This window comes from Panthera onca, chromosome B3, assembly GCF_046562875.1.
Source record: "Panthera onca isolate mPanOnc1 chromosome B3, mPanOnc1 haplotype 2, whole genome shotgun sequence".
NCBI classification, from domain to species: Eukaryota; Metazoa; Chordata; class Mammalia; order Carnivora; family Felidae; genus Panthera; species Panthera onca.
Window position 1 is genome coordinate 108649585 of NC_138344.1, and position 26873 is coordinate 108676457.

At 36.1% G+C, this 26873-nt stretch overlaps 1 protein-coding gene across 1 annotated transcript in view; it reads right to left on the reverse strand.

Moving 5' to 3' along the window:
* KCNH5 (potassium voltage-gated channel subfamily H member 5) overlaps nt 1–26873 on the reverse strand; it is a 295393-nt gene that overhangs the window by 65273 nt on the left and 203247 nt on the right. Inside the window, exon 9 of the mRNA XM_060620001.3 lies at nt 3520–3772. Coding sequence (XP_060475984.1) covers nt 3520–3772 — 253 coding nt within the window. The remainder of the gene's footprint in view (nt 1–3519; nt 3773–26873) is intronic.

Here is a 26873-nt window from a genome sequence, read left to right on the forward strand (position 1 = left end):
CTCCCTGATAATTTTTGCAACTTTTCACTAAGTTTGTAATTATGTCAAAATTAAGCTATCAAAAAATGAGAAGAAGGAGAAGAGAAACAGAAAGAGCAGAAAAGGAAAGGATAGTCACCAAAATGTTAGGAGTGACACTATTGAGTTTCTCTTTTCCTCTCCCTCTCTTAAAACATTGTTAAGGCGGGGCGCTTGGGTGGCTCAGTTGGTTGGGCATCTGACTTCGGCTCAGGTCATGATCTCACGGTCCATGAGTTCAAGCCCCACGTTGGGCTCTGTGCTGACAGCTCAGGGCCTGGAGCCTGTTTCAGATTCTGTGTCTCCCTCTCTCTCTGACCCTCCCCCATTCATGCTCTGTCTCTCTGTGTCTCAAAAATAAATAAACATTAAAAAAAAAAAAAAACATTGTTAAGGTATGTTGAGTGTTAAATAACCCTCCCACCCTTCCTTTTTTTTTAAGTTTATTTATTTATTTTTGGGAGAGAGGGGGAAGGGGGAGGAACAGAGGGAGAGAGAGTATCCCAAACCCATGCAGACCCCCACATGGGGCTCCAACCTACCAACCATGATATCATGACCTGAACCGAAACCAAGAGTGGGACACTTAACTGACTGAGGCACCAGGCGCCCGCCACCCTTCTTTTAATCATAAAAATACTTTAGAAAAGTCTAAAAACATGCGTACTCAATGGAAACCACACTAAGAAGTCACAAAATGGAGCCAGAGTGGGGATCTACAAATCAAGAGGCTGGCTATTAGGAAAAACCTTCCTGGCAGGTTCCAGGGTAGTTTCCAGGCAGGGCTTCAGAGGCCTCCAGGGTGGAACCTGCACATGGTGTGAATACAAGGGCAATCCGACAATGCCCTCGTGCTCCCTCTCCTGCAGAAGTTCTCTAGGAGTCCACCTTCCCAGTCCACAATGTCTTCAGACTGTCTCTCCAATAAACCCAGATTGGCAGAAGGTACCAGGACAGAGTTCCCAAAGCTAATCACCACATCTGTCCTGTCATCACTGATCCAAACCACAGACTCCTGTAAGACAGTATTTTTGTCTGGCCCCATGGTGCCAAGGCAGCTGGCCAGCCCATGTAGCCTCTGCCACTATGGCACTTCCCAGCCTGGCCCACCTACTTCCACCCTGAGAGATCACTTCCGGGTCAAACTTTGTTTTTTGTTTTTGTTTTTTTAAATAAAAATCCTCTTACTGCCCTTTGGCTGAATTAATCTTTGTGAGAGGCCCATGGAAAAAAAGGAAAGAAAAGTTTCCAGGGAAGAGGGATGTACATATAATTTGACTCATTAAACCAAAAGATGAAAAGTCTCTGAATCCCAAGACTTTTTTGAAGAAGATAAACAAAAGCACACAAAGAAATAAAATGTGACAGATATATAATGAGACTGGTCCAATACTCAGGGGCCCTGTGTTCATTTTCACTGTGTCACTGTGCAAAACCAGCTACCATTTTATTTTAAAATGAAAAGAAAATGCATTTTGTCTGTCTCACTGAGCAAATGATTCCAGCTTAACAAACCCAACCCAGCGGCACTGCACCCAGGGCTTTCTCCACCCTTCTTTTTAGAAAATAAGTTACCAAGGTGAAGCTGTAATGAAGAAAATGGGGCAAAGTAAATGACAATGAGTACACAGCTGAGGTAACTTATCACAAGGCACACGCTTCACTGTAATATATCCGATGCCTGTTCTCCCACCCACCATTGACATGAACATGCAGGAAAAGAAAATACACCTGTTTTATCCTCTTCTTTAAGCAAACAAGAATGGATGTGGTGTGTATATGCTTCATTTTACCACAAAGGATTGTTCTGGCAAAATACACACTTTTTATGAAGGATTACATAGAACGCCTTTATACTCCGGGGAACAAAGCAGAACAACCACTAAGTAGCATTAAACACGGTGCTGACTCTAAAGTGCTATACGAATTTCTCTTGCAAAAATAAAAAATAAAAATATTTCCTAAAAGAAATCTCACCTTAACTGTAATGCTATTTCTCAATAGTGTTCCGTCATTTGCAACCCGGAACCATTTTCTCTAACTCTTACTAATTTTACTGAACCTATTTTCCTATGAAGGCTCACTGCTTCTCAATACTAAATTCTGTCTTATTTCAGGTAATTGTGCTTTTTGAAATCAGTTATTCATTTTTGTGCTGGACTTTACTTTTGTAGCTTCTAAAACACAAAAGTCCAATCTTTTACTTAGAAGAGTAAGTGGCATTCAAGCTATGGTAGATTGACCTCAGTAGCTAAAAAAAAAAAAAAAAAATCCAATAGTTTAAAAATTGAGCTCGTTTTTCATGAGACACAAGCCATGAAAAATATGAAAATGGAGTTGACATCCTGCAATTTTAACTTATTTTACTTGAGAGAAAAACAAGGGCTGATTCTCTCTGACCTCATTACGGCTTCTTTTTATACCTATGTGGACTTCATGAAACTGCTACAGATTTATGAGTAGAAATAATCTAAAATATTTAGGGGCACTGGGTGGCTCAGTCGGTTAAGCGACCAACTCTTGATTTCGGCTCAGGTCATGAGGTCCTGAGATTGAGCCCCATATCAGGCTCCACACTAGGAGTGGAGCCTGTTGAGGATTCTCTCTCTCTCCTTCTGCCTCTCCCCTGCACATGTGCATGCTCTCTTTCTCTCTCTCAAAAAAAATAAAATAAAATAAGATCAAATAAAATAAAATAAAATATCATTTAGCATATTTTAACCAATATACACATTACAATGCCCCAAACATGTAATTTCTTAAAATGTTGTTATTTACATACTCTATCTCTGACTCCTTTTTGTTAGTATAACAATCTACTGGGTCTCTGAATTTTTTATTTAATTTTATTATTAGCCAAATATTTTTTCTTGGTTCACGAATGGATGGAACAAGCTTTATAAACCGAAATTTACTTGCACTATGATTACTCTAACATAATGGGTTAAATTCATTTACCTCCTCATCACTTTCAGCTCATTACTTAGGTCTGCTGTGGATGAATGAGGCATAAATATTTAGAATAAGATGATCTGTACTCAAGTCCTAACTCATTTACTAACTAGCTGGGAAAGTCACTAAACTTTTCTGGTCCTCATTTTGCTCATATCTAAAAGAAAGTATTGAGTTAGACAGGTTCTGTTGCCCCTCTGAGACTATCATTCTAGGTTAGCAACCTGAAAATAGTTCCACAAGCCATTTTCACACTTACCAACATGGAGGTACAGACACCTTAGGCTATGACCAACTCTAGTCTAAAAGGTATTGTCCTACTATTGCCAAAGAAAGTTTAATCAAACCCTTGTGCAGCCCATTAAGCTGTGACCAATACGAATGTTCTTTGCTGAAAGAGCATTACTAGTTTTTACTAAGATTCATTGTCTCATTAGTGACCCAATTTCCAAAGTCACCAAGCAGAGGAAATTTCTCTTAAGAAACCTGAGAAGCAAAATCTCTAAAACTGTTACAAATTTGCTACTACATTAGGAAAGTTCACAGTACCTAAAATAGCCACCACCTCATCATCCTGGATGACTTCCAAGGATCCTGACACCACAAAGCAGAGGGCATCCACACTTTCTCCAGCATGGTAAATGAGGTCCCCAGGAGCACAGTGAATCGTTTGGAACTCTACCGCCAAGGCGCGCAGACACCCATCACTGGCCAATCGAAAAGCAGGGTGTTCATTGAAAACCTTCCGATTTAGATGAACACAGATATCAGCTCTCATGTCCTTGGGACAGATGGAGAGAACCTGAAGAAAGTGAGAAATGAAGAAGTGAGAAGAAAAGAAAAAAGGCTATTTCAGTAAAAAAGTCATCCAACAAATGTTTAGCTGCGACAAAGTCGGCAACATACTGTACTAGATGCTGGGAATGCAAAGTTAAAAGTCACACCTCTGTTCTCAAGGACCTAATTATCCAGGGAGATGGGCTGATGAGCATATGGAGTGTTACAATGCAGCATCACACAGTAAAACTTTGAGAGTGGTATGGATCTCTCCATAGAAAGAACAGAGTCTTGGAGCGCCTGGGTGGCTCAGTTGGTTGAGCATCTGACTTCGGTTCAGGTCATGGTCTCACAGTTCATGGGTTCAAGCCCCACATGGGGCTCACTGCTGTCAGCACAGAGCCCACTTCAGATCCTCTGTCCCACTCTTTCTCTTCCCCTCCCTGGCTTGTGCTCTCTCTCTCTCTCTCAAAAATAAATAAAACATTAAGAAAGAACAGAGTCTTAGGTGGTTAGGAAGAGTCTCAGAAAAAAACCTTAATATAATTTCATCAAAGAGCCAACTAAAATAGGGTATTACCTTTCATCTTAGTCTAGTCTCTGTTTTAGAATTTTTTCATAACTAAAACCAAATTTAGTCTGATGTACTTTACTCCACATGGGAAGTGGATTCATATTAATCAATTATAAGAAAACAAAATCAACAAAAGTACCCTTGTAACTTGACATGCGGGCACTGGCTGATAAAACTCTACCCTTGATGTGTCTATTTTCACTCCTAAAAATTTTCATTTTACAAATAGCTTTATGCTCAAGGAGTGAAAAAGGTATTCACTAGCCTTCTGTAGGGTTTATGCAATTGGGAGTGGCGGCGCCCACAAGGTGAGCACATTACTGCCTGGCAACCTTGCTTGTACTGGTCTTTGACTCCAGACTGCCAAGGGAAACAGGAAAATTCAAGCTACAGGCAGCCTTCAGAAGAGGGCACAACTGGCAGAAACATGCTTAGATAGCTCTCTACCAAAGGGTTAGAAGGTTCTTATTGCCTGTAGCTTTCAGACAGGGCAATTAATGACCCAGAATAAAATGGACACCATCACCACATCTAATCAGAGCATCATAAAGCAAGATGTAATTACAGAAGTCAGTACCACCTATTTGAAAGATGTGTGTAAAAACTCACTTAGAATCCTCTCCCAGCCCCCTTGGGTAAGTTTCCTTGTCAGAAATTTTTTTCTCTGATAGGCTTTCAGCCCTTCAAATAGAAGTCTTAAGCTGACCTTTCCCCATTAAATTATACTGAATAAAGTTTTAATATGAAATGTGTGTCTTTCCTGTACTACATACATTTTAACCTTTAAAAAAATTACCTAAGGCTTGAAATATCCTGGATATTCCTTTCACTCGGGACTCATGATCAATGAAAAGTTGGTTGCCTCCCTGTGTAGAAGATGAGTCCATCATAAATGTAAAGACCATTAATTAAATTATACTTCCAGTATCCTTTCCCTTAATCTTTCCTAATACCGTACATATTATTTTGTACCACTTAAGCAACTCTGTGGCTTTTTTAATGCTCCTTATAATTCCTAAGGGAGTAGGGATCAACTCACCTATCCTGAAAAATCTCATCTTTGAAGAAAGGAATGCCTAACACAGCTTTAGAAGCAATTAGCACTTTCCCTTCCACATCAGTTGTTTTCCATAGTAATGTAATGTTTTCTTTATTATATTAATCTTTAATGACTTCTGATATTACTGGTTCAATAGGCACTTATTCAACTCCAATGATGGGGTGCACCCCTGCAGTAAGCCCCTGGAACTAGAAGGATTAATAAGACACTGTCTTTGCCTTGGAGGAGCTAGCCACAAAGTAGCAGGAGGAAGACATGTACAAAAAGTTAAAATACAATGAGAAAAGTGCTAGGACAGGACATGGACAGGGTGACATGGGAGCCCATGTTGCCTAGGAGTCATTACTTATGGCTTAGAGGTAGGAAAAAGATAAGGCTCGAGAACACTTAGATCTGGGTGCATATCTATCACTTACTACCTCTGTAGCCTAAGTTGTCTTATCTCTAGAAACCTCACCTGTGAAATGGGATAATGGCACTCATTTCATAGTCCTATTGCAGGAATTAAATGAAAGGGCTTGAGTTTAGCACAGTTTAGCCTTGCACATGGCCAGGACTAAAGAAATGTTGGCTTTTATTACCCCTATCAAACATGAGTACTTTTTTTTTCAACTTTACTTATTTTAAGAGAGACAGAGAGAGCTCAAGTGGGAGAGGAGCAGAGAGAAAGGGGGATAGAGGATCCAAAGAGAGCTCCGTGCTGAGAGCAGACAGCCAATGTGGGGCTCAAACTCATGAACCATGAGATCATGACCTGAGCCGAAGTCAGATGCTTAACCAACTGAGCCACCCAGGCGCCCCTTGAACATGAATATTCTTACAAAGTTTATTGTTGCTTTAGCACTCTGGAAAAACAATATACTTTTTTTCTTTTTCTTTTTTTTATTTTCCACCCTGTTCTGAATTCTGTATCTTGGCTGTTGAGATTCTAGGCAAAATTAAGGAAATATCTCAGCATGACCCTGAAGATATTTCAAGCACTAGCTAATATTAATATTTTTCTCAAGTTGAAAATGAAATTAGTGCTAGAAAAGCCAAAAAGTAAAAATAATTTTAAAATATATACACACATGCATAAACATTATACTGAATGGCTTAATGGGAAAATGAACCATTCTGTTTCTATTCCATTTACCTTACAGGATTTTTAATGTTTTGGATTCATTTTGGTTAGCAGTCATTTTATGTCCTTTTAATTATGTCTTTCAGGATGCATGCTTCAAATGAAATCCTCCAATGTAAGCAATATTCTCTGTTCAGTGGCATATCAAAAGAGGATTTTTATTACATATTAATTGCATCTTCCCTTTTTTGTTTCACTTCACTTATGACACTAATTCATTTATTATTTTTATAGGTGCCATATACTAAAGTTCAAATGTCATAAAGTGACAAGTTAAAACTAAGTTAAAATAGACCAAAGTCACACCCAGTGGCAAGCTCATTCCCTATCCTTAGATAGAGCATGTGCCTTACATGCTGTGTCTGTCATTGAAATATGAGTATAGATTATTTTTTCTGTAAATGAAGGCACTGACAAGTGTCTTAGGCAAGACAAAACTTAGTTTTAAGTGATAAAATTATCATTCAAGATGACTCTAACACCTGGTCCATTAGTCCTAATTTCAATGTACTCTGCCTTGAATGTCATATGCAATCTCTTGTGGATAAGGTCCTTACTGGGTATCTTATAGTTATAAACAAATGAAATTACATTTCAGTAGAAAATATTCATATTAAAATGAGTATCCCCTCTTCATGTCAGGATAGTTATAAATTAGATTCTTAATTAGGACAATGGATAAATTTTCTCTTTGGAAGAGCTATAGCCATATACAAGGAGTCATTCTTAGAATTCTGCAACCAACCCTGGAAAAAGAAAAAAAAATGCCATGGTCTGAAGGAGGAAACTTTTTGAAATTCATTGACTTATGATACCAAGGACACATATAGTCATTCATTTAACTCGTAGTTAGTAAGAATTGGTTATACACTTGTTAACATGTGGGCTACTATGCACGCCCTCCAGATCCAAGAGCAAAACTTTCAGTGCCTGTATCCCTAGAGCTTCCAGTCACGAATAGCTTAAAAAATGACTATTCTTAGTCCAGTGCCCCATTTTACAGATAAGGCAAATGTATAACATAAAGTTTATGTGATTTGCTCAAGGCCTCTCAATAAGTTACTAGCAAAACCCAAAACTCTTTGGGTTCCAGTTTTTAAGCCATGCTCCTCAACGAAGCTCAACCAGGAACAAAATGTGACATCTGGCACTCTTTTATGTTTGCTGGGTCTTTGAATACTACAAAAATATAGATGCTGATTTCTGAAAATCATTTAATGTCCAATTAATCAAAATATACCTTTTTTTATTAAGAAATCACTGATGTGCATACCACCACCACCACCAAAGAGCAGCCTAGATTTCCTTGCAGATTTGCTTCCATTTCTAAACACTTTAATTTCAGCTTCAGATAAATGTATTGCCATATTTTAGTGTGTGGGTGAAGACATAAGGATGCACTGACAAATTATTTATCTCATTACTATTTGCCAAAAGGAAGTAATCTTATTTGAAATATAAGTTTCAGTGTATAGATGAAAAGGACATGAGCTATATATTAGCATGGAGTAAACATATTTGATAAATGTCATTTTCCCCATCACTTTTATCCATTATGATACTAGTAATGTTGCAAAAGCTTAGAAAAGCAAGCCTAAAAACTTGAATTAGAAGCCAAAGAGTTAAATCAAGATTCTCTAAGGAAATGGTTGACTATACAAAGCCCAAAGAACAAGGTTTTATCCTCTCTATTATTAATTCTTTGAATACACTTAAACATGCATTTTAACAATCCTTATATAAAATGTAGTAAATCAAACCTATAAAGAAGAAAATAAGATTTCTCCATTACTTACATATCTATATACATACATACCATTTTCGTGAAACCTGACTCTGCAAACCTTTATTTCTTGCTGTGTTTATATCTCATTATAATCACTTCCCATGCCATGAAATACTGATTTAAAAACATAATTTGAATCATTGCATAATACTCCATCATACAATTATAACACAATTAACCACTGCATTATTATTGGATATCAAGATTTGTAGTTTTCCCTTTCATAAATCAAGGTACAACAAATACTCTGTACTTTTGTCAGATTGTCTGAGGACAGATTCTTTTAGAAGAAAAGTCAGTGGGCAAAATATAAAAACATTTTCAAGGATCTTGCCAACTTATTTCCCAGAAAAGGCAGAGTAAATTACTCTTTAAGCCAGAAGTGTATGAGACTATCTTACATCTTTTTAATAATCACCCTCCCCTCAATTTTTCATTCATTTGCATTTGAAAAAGAAAAGGCAATTTTACCTGAAACAAAAAATGGAATTGTACATGGCTTGTATGGAATTGTATATGGAACTGTAATGAGACAGAATGTTGAGCTTTATTTAATCTTAGTGAAGGTGGTCTCCTACCACTACTCCCTAGTTTAGTGACAACAGACTGACTGCTTTTATTCAATCTACAACAAATTTCTAATGTGAAAATGAGGATAATCGTGATACTTCCATTTTAAGCTTCTGAAAGTAGTGAACAAAACAAGGGCCCCTTTTGACATTTCTCACTGCTCTAAAATAAATTGTTTTTTTTTATTATCTACAAAATCTTATATCGGGGTAATATAGTGACGGCTATTTTTAATAATAATTGATAAGTGAAGATGATCCCCCCCACCACCGTTCTCTTTCTTAGGACAAAGGAATAAATGCATTAATGACATTTTGATAGGCAATGAAGTTACCACTGACATTCTTCAAAATCCCTGCTTCCTTTGATGCAATTAAGTTATGCATTGCTAATTAATCTCCCCTCACGGATCCAACCGAATTGGTATTAAATTAGAGAAAACCAGTGGAGAGAGTAAGGCAAGTGACATTTGCACATAAAACATTTTTACAATCCTTCTTGGGAATGAGGAGCTTTAAGACTGCCAACAAATGAAGTAAAGTTCGCTACAGAAATTCAATTCTCATTCATTTTATGGGAAGAAAAAAGGTTCACCTTATTTTTTTTTTCAAGTATAACCAGGCAGCCATGAGGACCAAGGCAGAGCAGCTGTCTGGAGGTTAGTCTGCCAATTTCTGGGGTATCCAAACCTCCAAGGAATTAACTCAGGAACAATGTAATGAAATAAAACCAAAGCAAATTAACTTCCATTATTCAAAAGTAAAAGGTCATATTTAGCAACAGAAGACTGATATGATCAGTGAGAGATTATAGGTTAAAATTCATAGGTTTCACTTTAGAGACAAATTTTCTGCAAATAGACCACATATACAAAAGTGAGACTTAAGATTTTGTTTAAAAAATGTAGTGAACCCATTCTACCAAATTCTTCATAGTTTTGGTTCTGCAGTAAAGTGAGCAATAAAAAGAAACAAATAGCAATTGTTACGATTTTTTAGCTTGTTAAAGGTGCAATGTTCTAGACCACTAACTTTCCAAATTTAGGGCTCTGATAAAATTTAGATTTTCTATTGTTCTCTATTCTTAATCTCATGTGTGTACTTTTTCATGTGCATGTATTTGACTAAATAAGAATACTTTTGAATAGACATTTTTCCAAAGAAGACATACAGATGGTCAACAGACATGTGAAAAGATGCTCAACATCACTCATCATCAGGGAAATGCAAATCAAAACCACGATGAGATACCACCTCACACCTCTGAGAATGGCTAAAATGAAGAAGACAAGAAACAATATGTGTTGATGAGGATGGGGAGAAAAAGGAAACTTTGTACAGTGTTGCTAGGAATGTAAGTTGGTATAGCCACTGTGGAAAACATTATGGAGATTCCTCAAAAAATTAAAAATAGAAATAGCATATGATTCAATAATTCTACTATTGGGTATTTACCCAGGGTAAATGAAAACACTAATTCAAAAAGACATATTCATCCCTGTGTTTACTGCAGCATTATTCGCAGTAGCCAAGACATGGAAGCAACCCAAGTGTCCATCAATAAATGAATAGATAAGGAAAATATGGCATGCGCACATGCACACACACACACACACACACACACACACACAATGGAATATTACACAGCCATGAGAAGGATGAGGTCATGCTATTTGTCACAACATGGATGGACATGGAGGGTATTATGCTAAGTGAAATAGGTCAACCTGATAAAGACAAATATATGACTCCACTCACAAGTGGAATCTAAAGAAATAAACAAAAAGCAGAATCAGAACTATAAATGCAGAGAACAAACTGATGGTTGTCAGAGGGAAGGAGGGTGGGGAGTTGGGCAAAAAGGATGAAAGGGAGAGAGGGATACAGATCTCCAGTTATGGAATGAGTAAGTCATGGGAATAAAAAGCAGAGCATAAGGAATACAGTCAACAATATTGTAATGGCAATGTAATGGGACAGATTGGTAGCTATACTTGTGGTGAATATAGCATAATGTATAAACCTGTCAAATCACTAACCTGTATACCTGAAAATATATTCTACATTGTATGTCAACTATATTCAAAATTTTTAAAAAGTGAAAAAGAGAATGCTTTTCCACATGTTAAAGTATTTTCTAAACTTAGAAATATATTTTAAAATATATTTGACTGAATTATCCAGAAGAATGGAAACAATTCTGGAAACAATCTGGCAGTGATCCTTTTAAAGTCACCTATGATAAATAATGTTCCAGCTTCTTTAAAAGAATGGCCCACTCATATACTGTGGTAGAAGTGAATTTGTAGTTCCATTACCTGACTATACTGACAAAAGTTTATATATATACCTTAAGACCCAACAATTCCATTCCACTTTGGGTATATGCCTAACAGAAATGTCTGTATATATGCACCAAACCACATAAGAGCATTTGTAGGAGCACTATTCATAATAGCTCCAAGTTGAAAATTAAACAAAAAGGGGCCCCTGGGTGGCTCAGTTGGTTAGGTGTCCGACTTTGGTTCAGGTCATGATCTCATGGTTGGTGGGTTAAAGCCCGTGTCAGGCTCTGTGCTAATAGCTCAGATCCTGGAGCCTGCTTTGGATTCTGTGTCTCCCTTTCTTTCTGCTCCTCCCCCATTCATGCTCTGTCTTTCTCTGTCTCTCAAAAATAAATAAAATTTAAAAAATATTTTTAAAAAAGAAAATTAAACAAAGATCCATAAATATTAGAATAAATAAATACATTGTGATATATTCACACAATGGACTGTTATCAGCAAAAAAAAAAAAAATGGAAAAAGAAAGAACTACACATAACATAGATCAATTTCAACAACACAATGTTGATTGAAAAGAGCCTAACACAAAAGAGTATATTCTACATAATTCCACTTATATAAAGTTCAACAACTGGCAAAATCAATATATGGTTGTAGAAGTCAAGACATGGGTTACTGTGGAGGGGCAAAGCTGGCTAATGTCTGGAGAAAACATGGAAGGACTTCCAGTAATGAGGTGTTGGGGTGCTGGCTAAACACATTTGTTCACTTTGTGAAAATTTATTAAGCTGTTCATTTATAATATAATTTTCCCACACTTCAGTAATATATTTTAATTTTTTTAACATTTATTTATTTTTGAGAGAGAGCATGTGCATATGTGCATGTGTGAGATGGGGAGAGGGAGAGGGAGAGGGAGAGGGAGAGGGAGAGGGAGAGGGAGGGAGAGAGAGAGAGAGAGAGAGAGAGAGAGAGAGAGAGAATCTCAAGCAGGCTCCACACTGTCAGCGCTGAACCCCATGTGGGGCTCAATCCCATGAACCATGAGATCATGATCCGAGCCAAGATCAAAAAGTCAGGCACTTAACCAACAGATGCCCTAGTATTATATTTTAATTTTAAAAGATTACTTAAAAAATCACACACACACACACACACACACACACACACACACACGTTAATAATGTGAAGATAGATATGTTAATTAGTTTGATTGTAGTAAATAATTTCACTATGTATATGTAATCAAATCATGTTTTACACTTTAAATATATACATTTTTATTTTTAAAAAGTTATTTTTAAACAAATAGGTATTGTCTAAAGAGAATGAATGAAACAAAAATCGAGCTGTTAAACCAATAGTGACAGCTATTTCTAGAATGATTATGATTGTGAAAGCTTGTGTCTCAACCTACTTTTCTTCCAATAGAGCAAACTAAAATTCCAGAAGATGTGCATCAGTATTCTTTCAAATTACTTATGCAATTTAATATATCTACCCATATATGTGTGTGTACATATATATACTTATACCAACTATAGAAAGTAAAGGTAGTCCAAAGAAGTCAGAGTAGTAAATAAAGCAAAAGATATGTGGGTCGGTCATTTATATTGCATTTAATTCTAAAAAGAATTTGAGATCTGATTATTTGATTGTATAAAAGAATATATAAGTGCCAATACACATTTATGTCTATATATAGATGTGTATATACAGATAGATTAAATCAATTATATATAAAATAATAGCTAAAAATTTACGTTGCTTAAAAAGGTTGGGAGATTATTAACTGGAAGAAAAACAGTAAAGTAAGACAGAGTATCAATGTTTGAACAATTGGGATCACACTGCAACATTTTTTCACAGCTCTAACACTCATATATAGATTACAGATGTGGTGCCTAGATATAGCTATTGGTGTATTTATATGTAAAATAGCTTTACTATAAAATCAGGAATCTTTCAGAGAACACTAAGCTCTTCCAGTCACTCTCCCAATATGCTGACATTCATCAGACTAGACCTCGATCAATGTGTTCTTATTGAATAAATCCTGTTATGTTATTATATGTAGTTGAAATAGGATAGCAATATCAGACTAAGCTTTCTGGTAAATTAAGTCCTTCACTGTAAGTAAAGTGCCTCAGGAATTTAGCTCTCTGGGACCACTGGAATAGATAAAAGGGTACAGTTATTTGAATATTTATATGCACAAGTATGCTTTCTAGAGTTTTTTATGGCAGTAATTCATACACAAGCAAAAGGTAAGAAACAATGTACAGACTATAATAAATATAATAAAAACATAACATGTATAATAAATACAATTTTAAAAGTTAAGAAAATGAAAAGATTGGCCTTAGATTGAAAGAAAATATTTATAATACATATATCCTACAAAGGAGTCCTATCCAAGATATATGAAAAACTCCCACAAGTCAATAGGATAAAGGTAGAAACCCAATTTTTTATAAAATACTAACAAGATGTGAACAATTTACAAGATAGATTATCTAAATGGCCACTGATTTTAAAAGGTGCTCAAAACCATTAAGTATGGGAAAATGTCAATTGGAACCACAATTAGATACAACTACACCTGCACCATAATGGCTAAATGTAAAAGGCCAACAACATGCCAAGACTCGGAGAACGTGTGGAGCAGTTGGAACTCTCACATATTCTAGTGGAGTTGTCACCACTTTTCTAAACTCCTTGACAACTTCTAATAAAACTAAACTGCTATCAATACCATAACCCATCAATTTCACTCTTATGTATATACACTAGAGAAATGTATAAAGATATTCATAAAAAGACATGTACAAGAATTTTATATCTTTATTCATAATAGCCAAAACTTAGAACAAACCCTAAGTTAATGCCCATTAGCTATAGAATGAACAATATCCATGAAATTGAATACTTTATATATACTGTATAATTCCACTTCTATGAAGTTCGGCATCAAAATACCAGTTACAGGAAACAGCCCAATGCACATCAACTAATGAATGGAAAAAAGAAAATGTGGTAAATCCATACAAAAGAATACTATGCAGTCATAAAAAGAAATGAAGTACCAATATACACTACAACAGGAGGAATCTTGAAAGCATGCTAAGTGAAGGAAGCCAGTCACAAAAGACCACATCATATCTTATGACTCCACTTATATGAAATGCCCAGAATTAGCAAATCTATAGAGACAGAAAGTAGATTAGTCCTTTCCAAGGGCTTAGAGGAAGGGGAGAATAGAAAGTAATTGCTGATGGAATGGTGTTTTTTTTTTTTTTTTTTTGAGGTGATGATGATGTTCTGGATAGTGATGATGGTTTCACAACATTGTGAATTCACTAAAAACCACTGAACTATACGATTTTAAATGATGAAGTTTATGATAACGTGAATTATATCTCAATTTTTTAAATAGTGGTTACTTCAGAAGGGCACAGTAATTGCTTTGACAAAATTAGAATGGGATAGCATTCTAGGGTGATAAAAATTTTATCTTCATCTGAGTAGCCATTACATGGTATTTACATATATGGAAATCTATCCATCTGCTTGCCTAACATTTGTATATGTTATGTGTGGATGTATGTGTGTATGCGCCTTTATATGATAAAATGCAATATGGAAAATCATAACTGTCACCATTCCCAACCACTAAAAATATTGGCAATAGGCAAATTTGGTAAAAATTAAGTTGCAATATCTATGGGATAAACCACTGCAAGGCACAGGACTACCTACTTATGTTCAATAATTACATAGTACTGGTATATGGTGTCTATTATATGTGAAACACATATAGAAGGTGGCATTAAAAACAGTTCCAAACAGTTCCTGCATGCAGTTTGCTTGCCAATCTTATCAGGAAGACAAGACAAATTTACTAGGTCAGTCAAAGCTAGAGGGAAAGGCTACCCTGTTGCAAAAGGAAGCCAACTTTGGAGGAAATAATATGCAGCAGGTCAGAGGAGGGTATAAGTAAGGAATGTTTGGGGAAAAGTTGCCATAGGCACAGGCAAAGTGAAATGTTGGCCATTTTACAGCTAATCAACTTTGTGATTAGAGCTAATCAACCTCTATTTTCATTTCATATAACAGAAGCAGCTTTTCTTAAATGATTGGTACATCATAGTGAATTCTATCACTAAATGTAGTCTCTACTATCTTAATTAAGTTTGTATCAGTGCTATTGATAAGAGTTGAAAACACGACAGTGAACATTGCTAGTTATTTATTTACTTAATAGTATGTATGTTGTCATGGTGACTAAAATTTTACAACGTTAATTAAACAGACTTTTCTTATTTGCATGAGCCTATTTAGTAGCACAGGGGGAATGTATGTGTTTTTTAAGTTTAAGAAATTCCTTTAAAACTTAATTAGTATTCTACATACGCTAGAAACCAAATTATCATCTTTTTGATACAGCATGTTATGTTGACATTATGAAAAGGACTTTGGGGAAATAGGCCCTAAATGAATGTTGGTTTATGTATTACTTATACTGATATTTGTCACCAATACCTTCATTGCTGGGAAACAAGACATGTCAGTAATCAAACTTATTACAATTCTCATCATCCAGAAAATAGCCATGAATAAGTAAAATAGCCAGAGTAAGTAAAAATGTCCACAAATAGGAGAAAAGACAGCCACAGAGTGTGTAGGATGTACATGTACTAGATGCCCTTGAACGTCACTTAATGCCTCAAGGAAACCACCAGAGTCCCAGATACCGCAGACGTGATCTGATTTCAGCCCAGGGCAGATCAAAGAGAGCAGACTGAGAGGTAAATGTATTGACTATAAGGAAAAACAATAGAGAGGCTAATGCCAAACAAATATTCCAAAAAAGTAAAACATAAGGATGAATATATGGAAACCAAAATTAAAAACATAACACCACTTGTAACTTATAAAATGAATTATTTAGGTACAAAGTTAACAAAACATGAGCAGGATGTATATTCTGAAAATTACAAAATACTGATGAATGAACAACAACAACAAAAAAAATCCCTAAGTCAATGGAGAGAGAAATCGTGTTGAAGAATTAGAAGACCCAACATAGTAAATTCAATGTGATAGCATTACCTATCTAAAATAAAATAGTGATAGTCCCAAATGATGTGAGGATACAAAGAAGCTAGATTGTACTTATACTTCTAGGTATACAAAATTGTGCATCTACTCTGTAAAGGAGAATGGTTTCATACAAAACTACACATGTGCTCACCACATGACCTGTAATTACAGTCTTGGGTGTTTATCCCAAAGAAATGAAATTTTAAATTCACACAAAAACCTGTACATGACTGTTCACAGGAACTCTATTTTGCAATAGCCCCAAACTAAAAACACTACAGATTTCCTTCAGCAGGTGAATAGCTGGACAAACTGTTGTGCATCCTACTCAGCAATAAAAAGGAACAAACTATTGATACATGCAATAATTTGGATGGATCTCAAGGAAATTATGCTCAATGAAATAAAGCTAATCTCAAACGTCTACATGATTCTACTTATACAACATTCTTGAAATGACCATATTAAAGAGAGACTAGATTGGCCATTGCCAGGATTCAGGAAAGTGGTGGGGAGACAGGTGACTGTTGCCGTAAAGGGTAGCACAAGAGATCCCGGTGATGGAACTCTTCCATCCTGACAATGGTAGTGATTGCATGAAACTACACTTGTGATAAAATTGTTTGGCATAAGACCACACACACACACACACACACACACGCACACGCACACACATGCACACACACACAGCACACACATTCGTGTGTGTAAAAGAGATGAAATCTGAATAAGGTTGATGAATGGTACCAATGTCAACTTTCTGGTTATGAGGGAAACTGGGTGAAGGGTATATAGAATCTCTATGATTTCCTACAAGCATGTGAATCTACAATTATCTCAAAATAAAAAGTGTTTTTGAAAAGATAAAAGTTTTGTCCCTCTCTTTTGACAAAGAGACAAACAGCCCTCCCATAAACCAGAACCCCTGGAATACCAACTAATAATAGGGCATAGCAGTCATCTCCATTAACACGCTTTTATCAAGTGCGACTTTTCATAAAGCCAAAAATACTTGAGGAAGCCCCTCAGTAGGAGAAGTGTCTGTAGCCTTGAGTTTACATGTCCCAGCCTGGCAAGAAGATGACCTGAATCTCACCAGGGACAATTTTAGTTTGTCCTTCAGCTCCAGGGTAGTAGACCGAATACCAAACTTCTGACCTGAGGGCATTAGCCTCTAGCACAAAACCAAGGGTTTTACCTGCCCCCCCCCACCCCAGAAAGAAACAAACAAAACAAAAACAAAAGACACGTTTGCTTTGGGAATCAGTGTGCAACCTTGCATTTTATAACAGAGCTCTCTGTAAAATATTCTAGCTTCATCCTCTTAAATGCCCAAAACACTTCAAAAATGTCCTGAAAATTTCATTTAGACAAAGAGTTTGTTTGGCCCTTGGTGATGTTTATACCTGAACAAAATCTTTACACTATTATTTTCCCTTTAAGGAATCCTTTATTTATATTAGGTTTGCAAATTTTATCTAATCTAATACACTGAGGAAGCAGTGTCAAAGGAAAGGGAATCATTCCTTCCCGAAGTTCATGGAGGTTTTCAAAGCACTCTAACACTGTTCTGCCATTGTTTGCTATTTCATTTGCTCACTGATTGATGGTCACCAATGAATGTTGGAAACATGCTATGTCTTTGGATATACGCAAACAACAGCCACAACACGCAGCCATTATCTTCAGAAGCTTCTAATATGGTGGTTGAGTGAGATATTTTAACCAAAAAACAAACAAACAAAAAGCCGATACTATTTTATCAATGAGATGTGAGTGACATTCTGGGAAAGCATGAAATGACTTAAAAGATATCCTTCCTAGGATGGTGAACAGATTTATGCCTTTTTGTGAAATCACAGTGTCTAATATTTTAACAGAGTGGCAAGCCGAATCTCTCTCCTAAGGCTTAAACACAGCTTAGCAGAGATTTCAATATTGTTTTCTTAGATTCAATTGGTTCAGACTTTGAAAGAGAAAATGACACCAACCATTTAATCCTTACCAAAACTATACAGTGCAGGTATTATTATTTCCATATTACAATAGTTATTAACAGATCCATAGTTTGGATGATTTTAAAGCCCTTTTGCTCTATCTATAACACAGAATTGCTACTGGATACAGAGATAATCAACAGAAATTTATCCCAGGTCAACTTGTAACAGTTGGAGGCACATTTGACTATACAATCTAAGCCTGATTTGAATGCTATCTATTATGGCTCTCATGACAACATGTGGCCCTTTTGGAAACATTTCCTGAAAGATCCTTGGATTAGGACTCCGGTGCCTTATGTGGAGCCCAACTACCTGACAACACTCCCATCAACTGCTAGCAACATGACCATCTGTCCCCTGCTCGGACTTTCCTAATCTTTTTTATATTCTCGCTCCTTCTCAAACTGACCCTTACTCTTATGCCACTTGCTCCCACAGTAAATGTAACCATCTGCGTTTAGCTCACATCCTCTCAAAAGTTTCTCCATTTCAGAGTGACTGACTCAGAGAGCTCACACATATCCCTGATCTAGGGTACAGACTATCATGAAGCACCTTATTAGCACATTTAGAGACTGGGGGTGTGGACCATTCAGTCACTGTGGGAGTACATGCCTCTAAACACCCAACAGGCAGATTCGGACACACAGTCAGCCACAGTTCATTAACTGTATTAAGATCTCCACGTCATTGACCTTCCCTACAAATTTGACCCCTTCTGTTTTCACCTTTTAAATGTCTAGCATAGATTACTACTGTTTCTTATTACAAACATTTTGTATTACTCTTCCCCATGATATCACCTATGAAAACCCCATCCTGATTTATTTCACCTTGGCTAGCTACATCACACAATTCTGATGAATGCTTTTATTTTAAAACAATGAACACACTTAAAATGGGCACTCGTCCATACCTACCATGTCAACTACAGTTCTCTGACATTTATAAAGCATGTAGGATATACCTGAAGTTTATGATAACAGGGTCCATATTCCCCAGTATGAAGTAGGCCAGGCATGTGGTTTAGGTTTTTTTTGTTTGTTTCAGGATGCTTTCCTAAATTATGGTTTAAACATCAGTTCTGTTCTTTTTGTTTGATTTCATGTTTTGGTAGGCATGAATTATATGTATACTGGGTCTTTATGCCTGTGTTCTCTATTACATGTTTGCATACATGTACCTCTTTATTTTAGTTTCATTAATTTTTTTTGCTCTTTTTATTTAATTCTCTTTAATTATATATTCTTGTAACTATTATTACATAATAAAAGATAGAATGTGGGCACCTTGCAATTTAGTCTTCACTTGTAATATTATTTTATCTCTTTGCTTTCATTTATTTTCTGACTTTGATCAGCTCCCTATATTTCTTTTTCTATATCCATTTTTTTTTATTTATGACTTACGAACTTCTTTCTTAAGTTTGTTGTTCACTACATTTAATTTAGTTTAGTTGTATCAATTTTCTTCTGTACCATGGCTTTTTGTAAAAGTGTGTTTTCATGTTGAAGTTTTATTTTCTTATTTCTTTTCCAGTGTCTTTATATATCTATATATAAATTATCTTTTTTTTTCCTGCTTATTATTATTTGTGTTGTATTTTTCCTAACCAGCAAAAGTAGGCAGTCTTGTGTGTATAAGGGAAGGAGGAGGTAAGGGAAGAGTGTGGGGGGCAGGTTTTCTTCTGTATCTTACCAGATTCCTTAGTTCAAAGGTACCCTTTACTGTTACAGCAGTTAAGTGCAATTTCTTTGTAAACTATACAATTTGCTTTTTGTTTTTCTCTGTGGTTTTTTTTCAATTTTTTATTTAAATTCTAGTTAGTTAACAACCAATAACATAAATTGGTTTCAGCTGTAGAATTTAGTGATTCATGACTTACATATAACACCCAGGGCTCATCACAAGTGCCCTCCTTAATACCCATCACCCATTTAGCCCATCAACTCACCCAACACCCCTCTGGCAACCCTCAGTTTGTTCTCTATAGTTAAGAGTCTCTTATGGTTTGTCTCCCTTTCTCTTTCTTTCCGCTCCCCCCCCTTCCCATATGGTCATCTGTTTTGTTTCCTCAATTCCACATATGAGTGAAATCGTATGGTATTTGTCTTTCTCTGACTGACTTATTTTGCTTAGCATAATACACATTTGCCACGTCATCACAAATGGCAAGATTTCATTTTTTGATGGCTGAATAATATTCCATTGTATATATGTAAACCACATCTTCTTTATCCATTCATCAGTTAATGGACATTGGGCTTTTTCCATAATTTGGCTATTGTTGATAATGCTGCTATAAACATCGGGGTACCTGTGCCCCTTTGAATCCGTAGTTTTGTGTCCTTTGGGTAAATACCTAGTAATACAATTGCTGGGTCATAGGGTAGTTCATATGGCTGCTACCATATCTTGGCTATTGTAAATAATGCCGCAATGAACATGAGGGGTGCATATATCTTCGAATTATTGTTTTTGTATTGTTTGGGTAAATACTCAGTACTGTGATTGCTGTATCATTGAGTAGTTCCAATTTTAGTTTTTCGAGGAACCTCCATATTGTTCTCCAGAGTGGCTGCACCAGTTTGCATTCCCACCAACAGTGCAAGAGGGTTCTTCTATCTCCATATCCTCATCAATACCTGTTGTTTCCTCAGTTGTTAATTATCCTGACAGGCATGAAGTGGTATCTCATTGTGGTTTTGATTTGCATTTCCTTGATGATGAGTGAGGTTGAGCATCTTTTCAAGTGTCTGTTGGCCATCCGTACGTGTGTCTTCTTTGAAAAAATGTTCATGTCTTCTGCCCATTTCTTTACTGGATTATTTATTTTGGGGGTGCTGAGTTTGACAAGTTCTTTATAGATTGTGGATACTTATCTTTTATCAGATATGTCATTTGCAGATATCTTCTCCCAGTCTGTAGGTTGTCTTTTTGTTTCATAAATAATACAATTTTGGAGGCACCTGGGTAGCTCAGTTGGTTAAGCATCCAACTCTTGATTTCGGCTCAGGTCATAATCTCATGGTTTGTGGGATCGAGCCCCACATTACGCTCTGTGCTGATAGCATGAAGCTTGCTTGGGATTCTCTCTCTCTGCCCTTTCCCCTCTCTCTTTCTCTTTCTCTCTCTCTCTCTCTCTCTCTCTCTCTCAATAAATAAATAAATAACATTAAAATATACATATTTTATTATATACTATATATATATATATATATATATATCCATAAATAATTTGGTTTTAACTTCTTATATCCTGTTCTTAGTCCTCTTATCTTAAGACACTTCCTTTCATCCCTTTACCACTAAGCTTCCAAGAAAAATAGCAGTCTTCCAAGGCTTTCCTTTCCCATAGAAGTATGGCCTTCCCTAAACTATTTCTTCTCATCCTAAGCACGCTCCAAGCTTCCTGACTCCACATAAGCATGTACTCTGGTTCACTATGTCTCACTCATGCCCTCAAACTTAGAATTTCTTTTAATGTTTATTTATTTTTGAGACAGAGAGAGAGACAGAGACAGAGAGAGACAGAGACAGAGAGACAGAGCATGAGTAGGGGAGGGGCAGAGAGGGAGGGAGAATACAAAGCAGGCTCTAAGTTCCAAGCTGTCAGCACAGAGCCCAATGTGGGGCTGGAACTCACAAACTGTGAGATCATGACCTGAGCCAAAGTGGGACGCTAACCAACTGAGCCACCCAGGTGCCCCTGTCCTCAGTATTTTGCGTTGTGGATGGTGAACCCTGATCACTGTTGTCTGTCCTCCATCATGACTAAGACCACTTGCCTCTTCCTCTGTTCTGTATATATCCCTTCTGACTCTCAGCTCTGTTGCGGGTCCCAGAGTCAACTCTGTTGGTTTCGTGATTTATTTCCCACTGTTCAATTCAGTATAAAAATTTACAATATTCTCTGTCTCTTACCTGAGCTTTAGGCATACTCTTAAGGTGACTTCATTTGCTCTCCGTTTTAGTCTAGAGATTTGGGGAGAACATTTGTGAGCAAAGTTTGGCCGCCACGATTATATTATGGGAATCCAGAGGTCAGCATTATGTTTTTAATTTGTATTTCCTCTTTTGAGAAATGCCTATTTGTGTCTGTTCTCTTTCTATTGAGTTATCTTTTTTTATTAATTTATAGGAACTCTTTATATATTCTGGAAGTTAATCTTTTACTGATTACTTATATTTCAACATTTTCTCCTAATTCATAGATTATTTTTTCACTTTTCCTGTGGTGTATTTTGATGTACAGAAAGTGCTAATATTGCTAAAGTCAAATTTTTAGTATCTTTGTTATTAAGTCAAAATATGTCATGTTTAAGAGATTAAGAATTTAAACATATATTTAATCAGAAAGATTTTCTATATATTATTTTTTTTATTGTGGTAGGAACACTTAACATGAGATTTACCCTCTTAACAAATGTTTAAGTGTGAAATATAGTACTGTTGACCTTAGGTGTGATGTTGCACAGCAGATCTCTAGAACTTATTTATCTTGCAAAACTGAAACTTTATACCCATTGAAAGCAACTCCCCATTGTCCCTTCTCTCAGACTCTGGGAACCACCATTCAAACACTATTTTCTGTTTCTAGGAGTCAACTATTTAAATAACTTACATAAACAGGATCATGCAGTATTTATCCTTCTGTGACTGGTTTATTTCACTTAGCATAATGTCCTCTCATTTCATACATATCGTTTCATATAGCAGGATTCCCCTCTTTTTATGGCTGAATAATACCCTATTGTATGTGTACAGCACATTTTCCTTATCCATTTGTTCACTGATAGATTTAAATTATTTGCACATCTTGGCTATTGTGAATAATGCTGTAGTGAACATGGGAGGGCAAATATCTGTTTGATACACCAATTTCAATTATTTTGAATTGGAATTGCTCTATCATCTGGTAGTTCTATTTTTAATTTTTTAAAAACTTCCATTCTGTTTCCTATAGCAGGTGTGCTATTTTACATTCCCACCAATAACGTACAAGAGTTCCATTTTCTTCACATCTTTGCTGACAGTTGTCTCTCTCTCTCTCTCTCTCTCTCTCTCTCATATTGTTTTTTTGTTGGTGGTGGTTTTTTGGGGGGTTTTTTGGTAGTAGTAATTTTAATAAATGTAAGGTGACATCTCAGTGTAATTTTGATTTGTATTTCCCTGATGATTGGGGATGCTGGGCATCTTTTCATATACCTGCTGGTCATTTGTATGTCTTCTACGAAGAATGTCTAATTCAAGTCCTTGGCCAATTTTTTAATTGAATTGGTGTATTTTCACTATTGAGTTGTATGAGTTCCTTATATATTTTGGATATTAACCCATTATCAAATGTAGTGCTTACAAATATTTTTTCCCATTCATGGGCAGCATTTTACTTTTTTAGTGCTTTCCTTTGTTATGCAGAGGCTTTTTAGTTTGATATAGTTACACTTGTCTGTTACCAATTTTGTTGCCCATTTTTTTGGTGTCATATTCAAGAAATCATTGCCAAGACCAATGTCATGAAGCTTCCCCTATATTTTCTTCTAGGAGTTTTATAACTTCAGGTCTTAAGTTTAAGTCTTCAATTTTGAGTTGATTTTTGTGTATGGTGTGAGATAAAGATCCAATTTAATTCTTTTGCAGGTTAATAGCCAGTTTTCCCAGCCCCATTTGTTGACAAGACTATCCTTTCCCTATTGTGTATTCTTTGGTGCCCTTGTCAAGTTGGTCAACCATATATGCTTGGGTTTATTTCTGGGCTCTGTATGGTCTATAAGTCTTTATGTCAGTACAATCCCGGTTTAATCACTATAGATTTATAATATATTTTATAATAAGGAAGTGTGATACTTCTGGGCGTGTTCTTTCTGAAGACTGTTTGGGCTATTGGGGGTCCTCTGTGGTTCCATATGAATTTTAGGATTTTTTTTCCTACTTCTGTAAAAAATCACAGTTTTTAATATTTAAATCTTTAAAGTTAGAATTGATTGGTGTGGTATGGAGCAATTAAATTGGATTTTTTTTCCCATACAGGTAACCTTTAATACCAATGACATAATTATTGAATGGTCCTACCTTACCCACAGATCCACATTTGCCTCTCTCTGAATTATATAAAATCTCCCCATATGTCTGGGACAATAATTAGGGTCATTATCTTATGCCATTACCATATGTCAATTTGCCTGTCCCTATGCCAAAATCACACGGTCTTAATTATTACACATTACTCCTCTTCACTCCAATGTTGCATCTGTCTCCAATACTCTAGTAAATCTGTTTTCATCAAGTCCACCAGTAAGCTCCATGTTGCAAAATATAAGTGGAATTTTTCACATTTTATTTTATGCGTCTTTTAGAAGACTTCAAGACGTTTGTTCATTTTCTCTCTTGGCTTACATAAAATCAAATATTTCCATTTTTCCTATAATGTGAGCAGCTACTGCTCAGTGTTCTTTCTAGACCTTTCTTGTCTGCTTGACATCTAACTGCAGGAGGTTTCTCAAAGCTTGATCTTATACCCTTTTCTCTTTCTTAGCCATAATGTCATTTTGCATGATCACAGCTAGGTGTTGATGGTCTTTTATATATTAATGGCTTCCAAATTTATATGCCCTTATGACCCCAGAATTATATCCATTGATAAAATATTTATTGAGCATCCACCATGTACCAATCACTATCAAAATGCTAATTATTAAGAATAAAAGAGGCAAAATTGCCTGTCTGCATGAAATGTTTATTCTAATAATTCTAAGAATTATTCTAATTCTTTAACAAAGGAGTGAACTATATATATAATACTTCAGGTTGTATTAACTTCTGTGAAGAAACCTAAATCAAGGAAGATACCTAAAGACTTCAGCAATGGAGATGCTGCAATTTTGACTATGATAGAAATCGGACTAGAGATCCAATAATCTTATTTATTTATTTATACTTTTAAGAGAGAGAGTGTGTGTGTGAGTGGGGGAGGGGGCAGAGGGAGAGGGGGTGTGGAGAGAGAGAGAGAGAGAGAGAGAGAGAATCTCAAGCATGCTGCATGCCCAATGTGGAGCTGGATGCAGGGCTCCATCCCACAACCCTGGGATCATGATCTGGATCTGAGCCAAAATCAAGAGTTGGATGCTTAACCGACTGAGCCACCCAGGCACCCCTAGAGATCTTAAGCAGAGGTTAACAAAGTACAGCCTGAAGGCCAAATCTGGCCCACTACCTGCATTTGTACAGCCACTGAGTTCAGAATGGTTTTTACATTTTTAATGTTTATTTATTTTTGAGGATGACAGAGTGCAAGCAGGTGAGGGGCAGAGAGAGCCAGTGACACAGAATCCAAAGCAGGACCCAGGCTTTGAGCTGTCAGCACAGAGCCTGATGCAGGGGTTGAACTCACGGACCACGAGATCATGACCTGAGCTGAAGTCAGACACTCAACTGACTGAGCCACCCAGGCACCCCACAGAATGGTTTTTACTTTTTTAAATGATTGAAAAAAATCAAAAGAAAAATACATTCCATTACATTTGAAAATATATGAAGTTCAAATTAATGTGTCCATAAACAACGTTTCATTGGCACACAGAAATATTCATGTATTTACTTCTTATTATCTATGGCTCTTTTCATGCTCCAAGGGCAAAGTTAAGGAGATGAGACAGAGACCACATGGCCCACAAAGCCTAAACTACATATGTACTATCTGGTCCTTTATACAAAAAGTTTGTGGATCCCTGAACTTGATCAATATGCTCTATTGCTTGCAAACAAAAAGTCTCACATGGCAAAGTTCTCTTTGGATTCAATGCCAGAAGAAAATATGTAAGTCTTTAGACAAATGTGTTTGCTTCCTTTAATAGAAAAAAACATATCTCTTTTAATTCAGCTGCCAGGAAAACCAAAAGCTCAGTATGACCAACTTCAGTAACAATGACACTCCAGGTGGCCAGACACCTCTATTGTGTTTAATCCTTTACCTACATGTGTATGTGTATATGTTTATGTAGGTTGATGTATGGTCTTGTTCTCTCTTGATTTTAATTTATGAGAAGTATATAATTTTGTGTGAAAGCCAATACAAATATGAACAAACATAAGGATAAGTTGTGTTTGGTATAGCTATTTTAAGAGGTTATCCATGAAATCATAATGACCAAACTGTCTTTCTCTGTTACAGGATTTGGAATTATGGAATGAAACAAGCACATGTCTAAATTTGTGAGAAGTTATAGTGTTCCCTGTGACAAAAATATGGCCCTAACTTATGGAATATGTAATATTTTCATATATAACTCGAGGAAAATACTAATATTTGAAAGGCTTTTTTTCGAGATCCTTAAATAACTGTGCAGGAAAGTACAAGTCCCAGTCAACTGGAAAATTTACTTCTGTGACCCAATTCATGCTTTGCCACTAACATTCTTATGCACTGTTGCCAACAGTGAGGTATATTAAGATAAAGTGACGATCTCATGTCACATGTTTCATTAGTTAGAAAGTAAAGGTCATAACAACTTTTCTCTCAACTCTTTTCGAATCTTATATAAAATACTTTAAAAATGAAGTGTGAAGAAAGAAAATCAGACTGTTGGTTTTATTTGCTTGTTTGTTTTGTTTTGTTTTTGAATCTTTT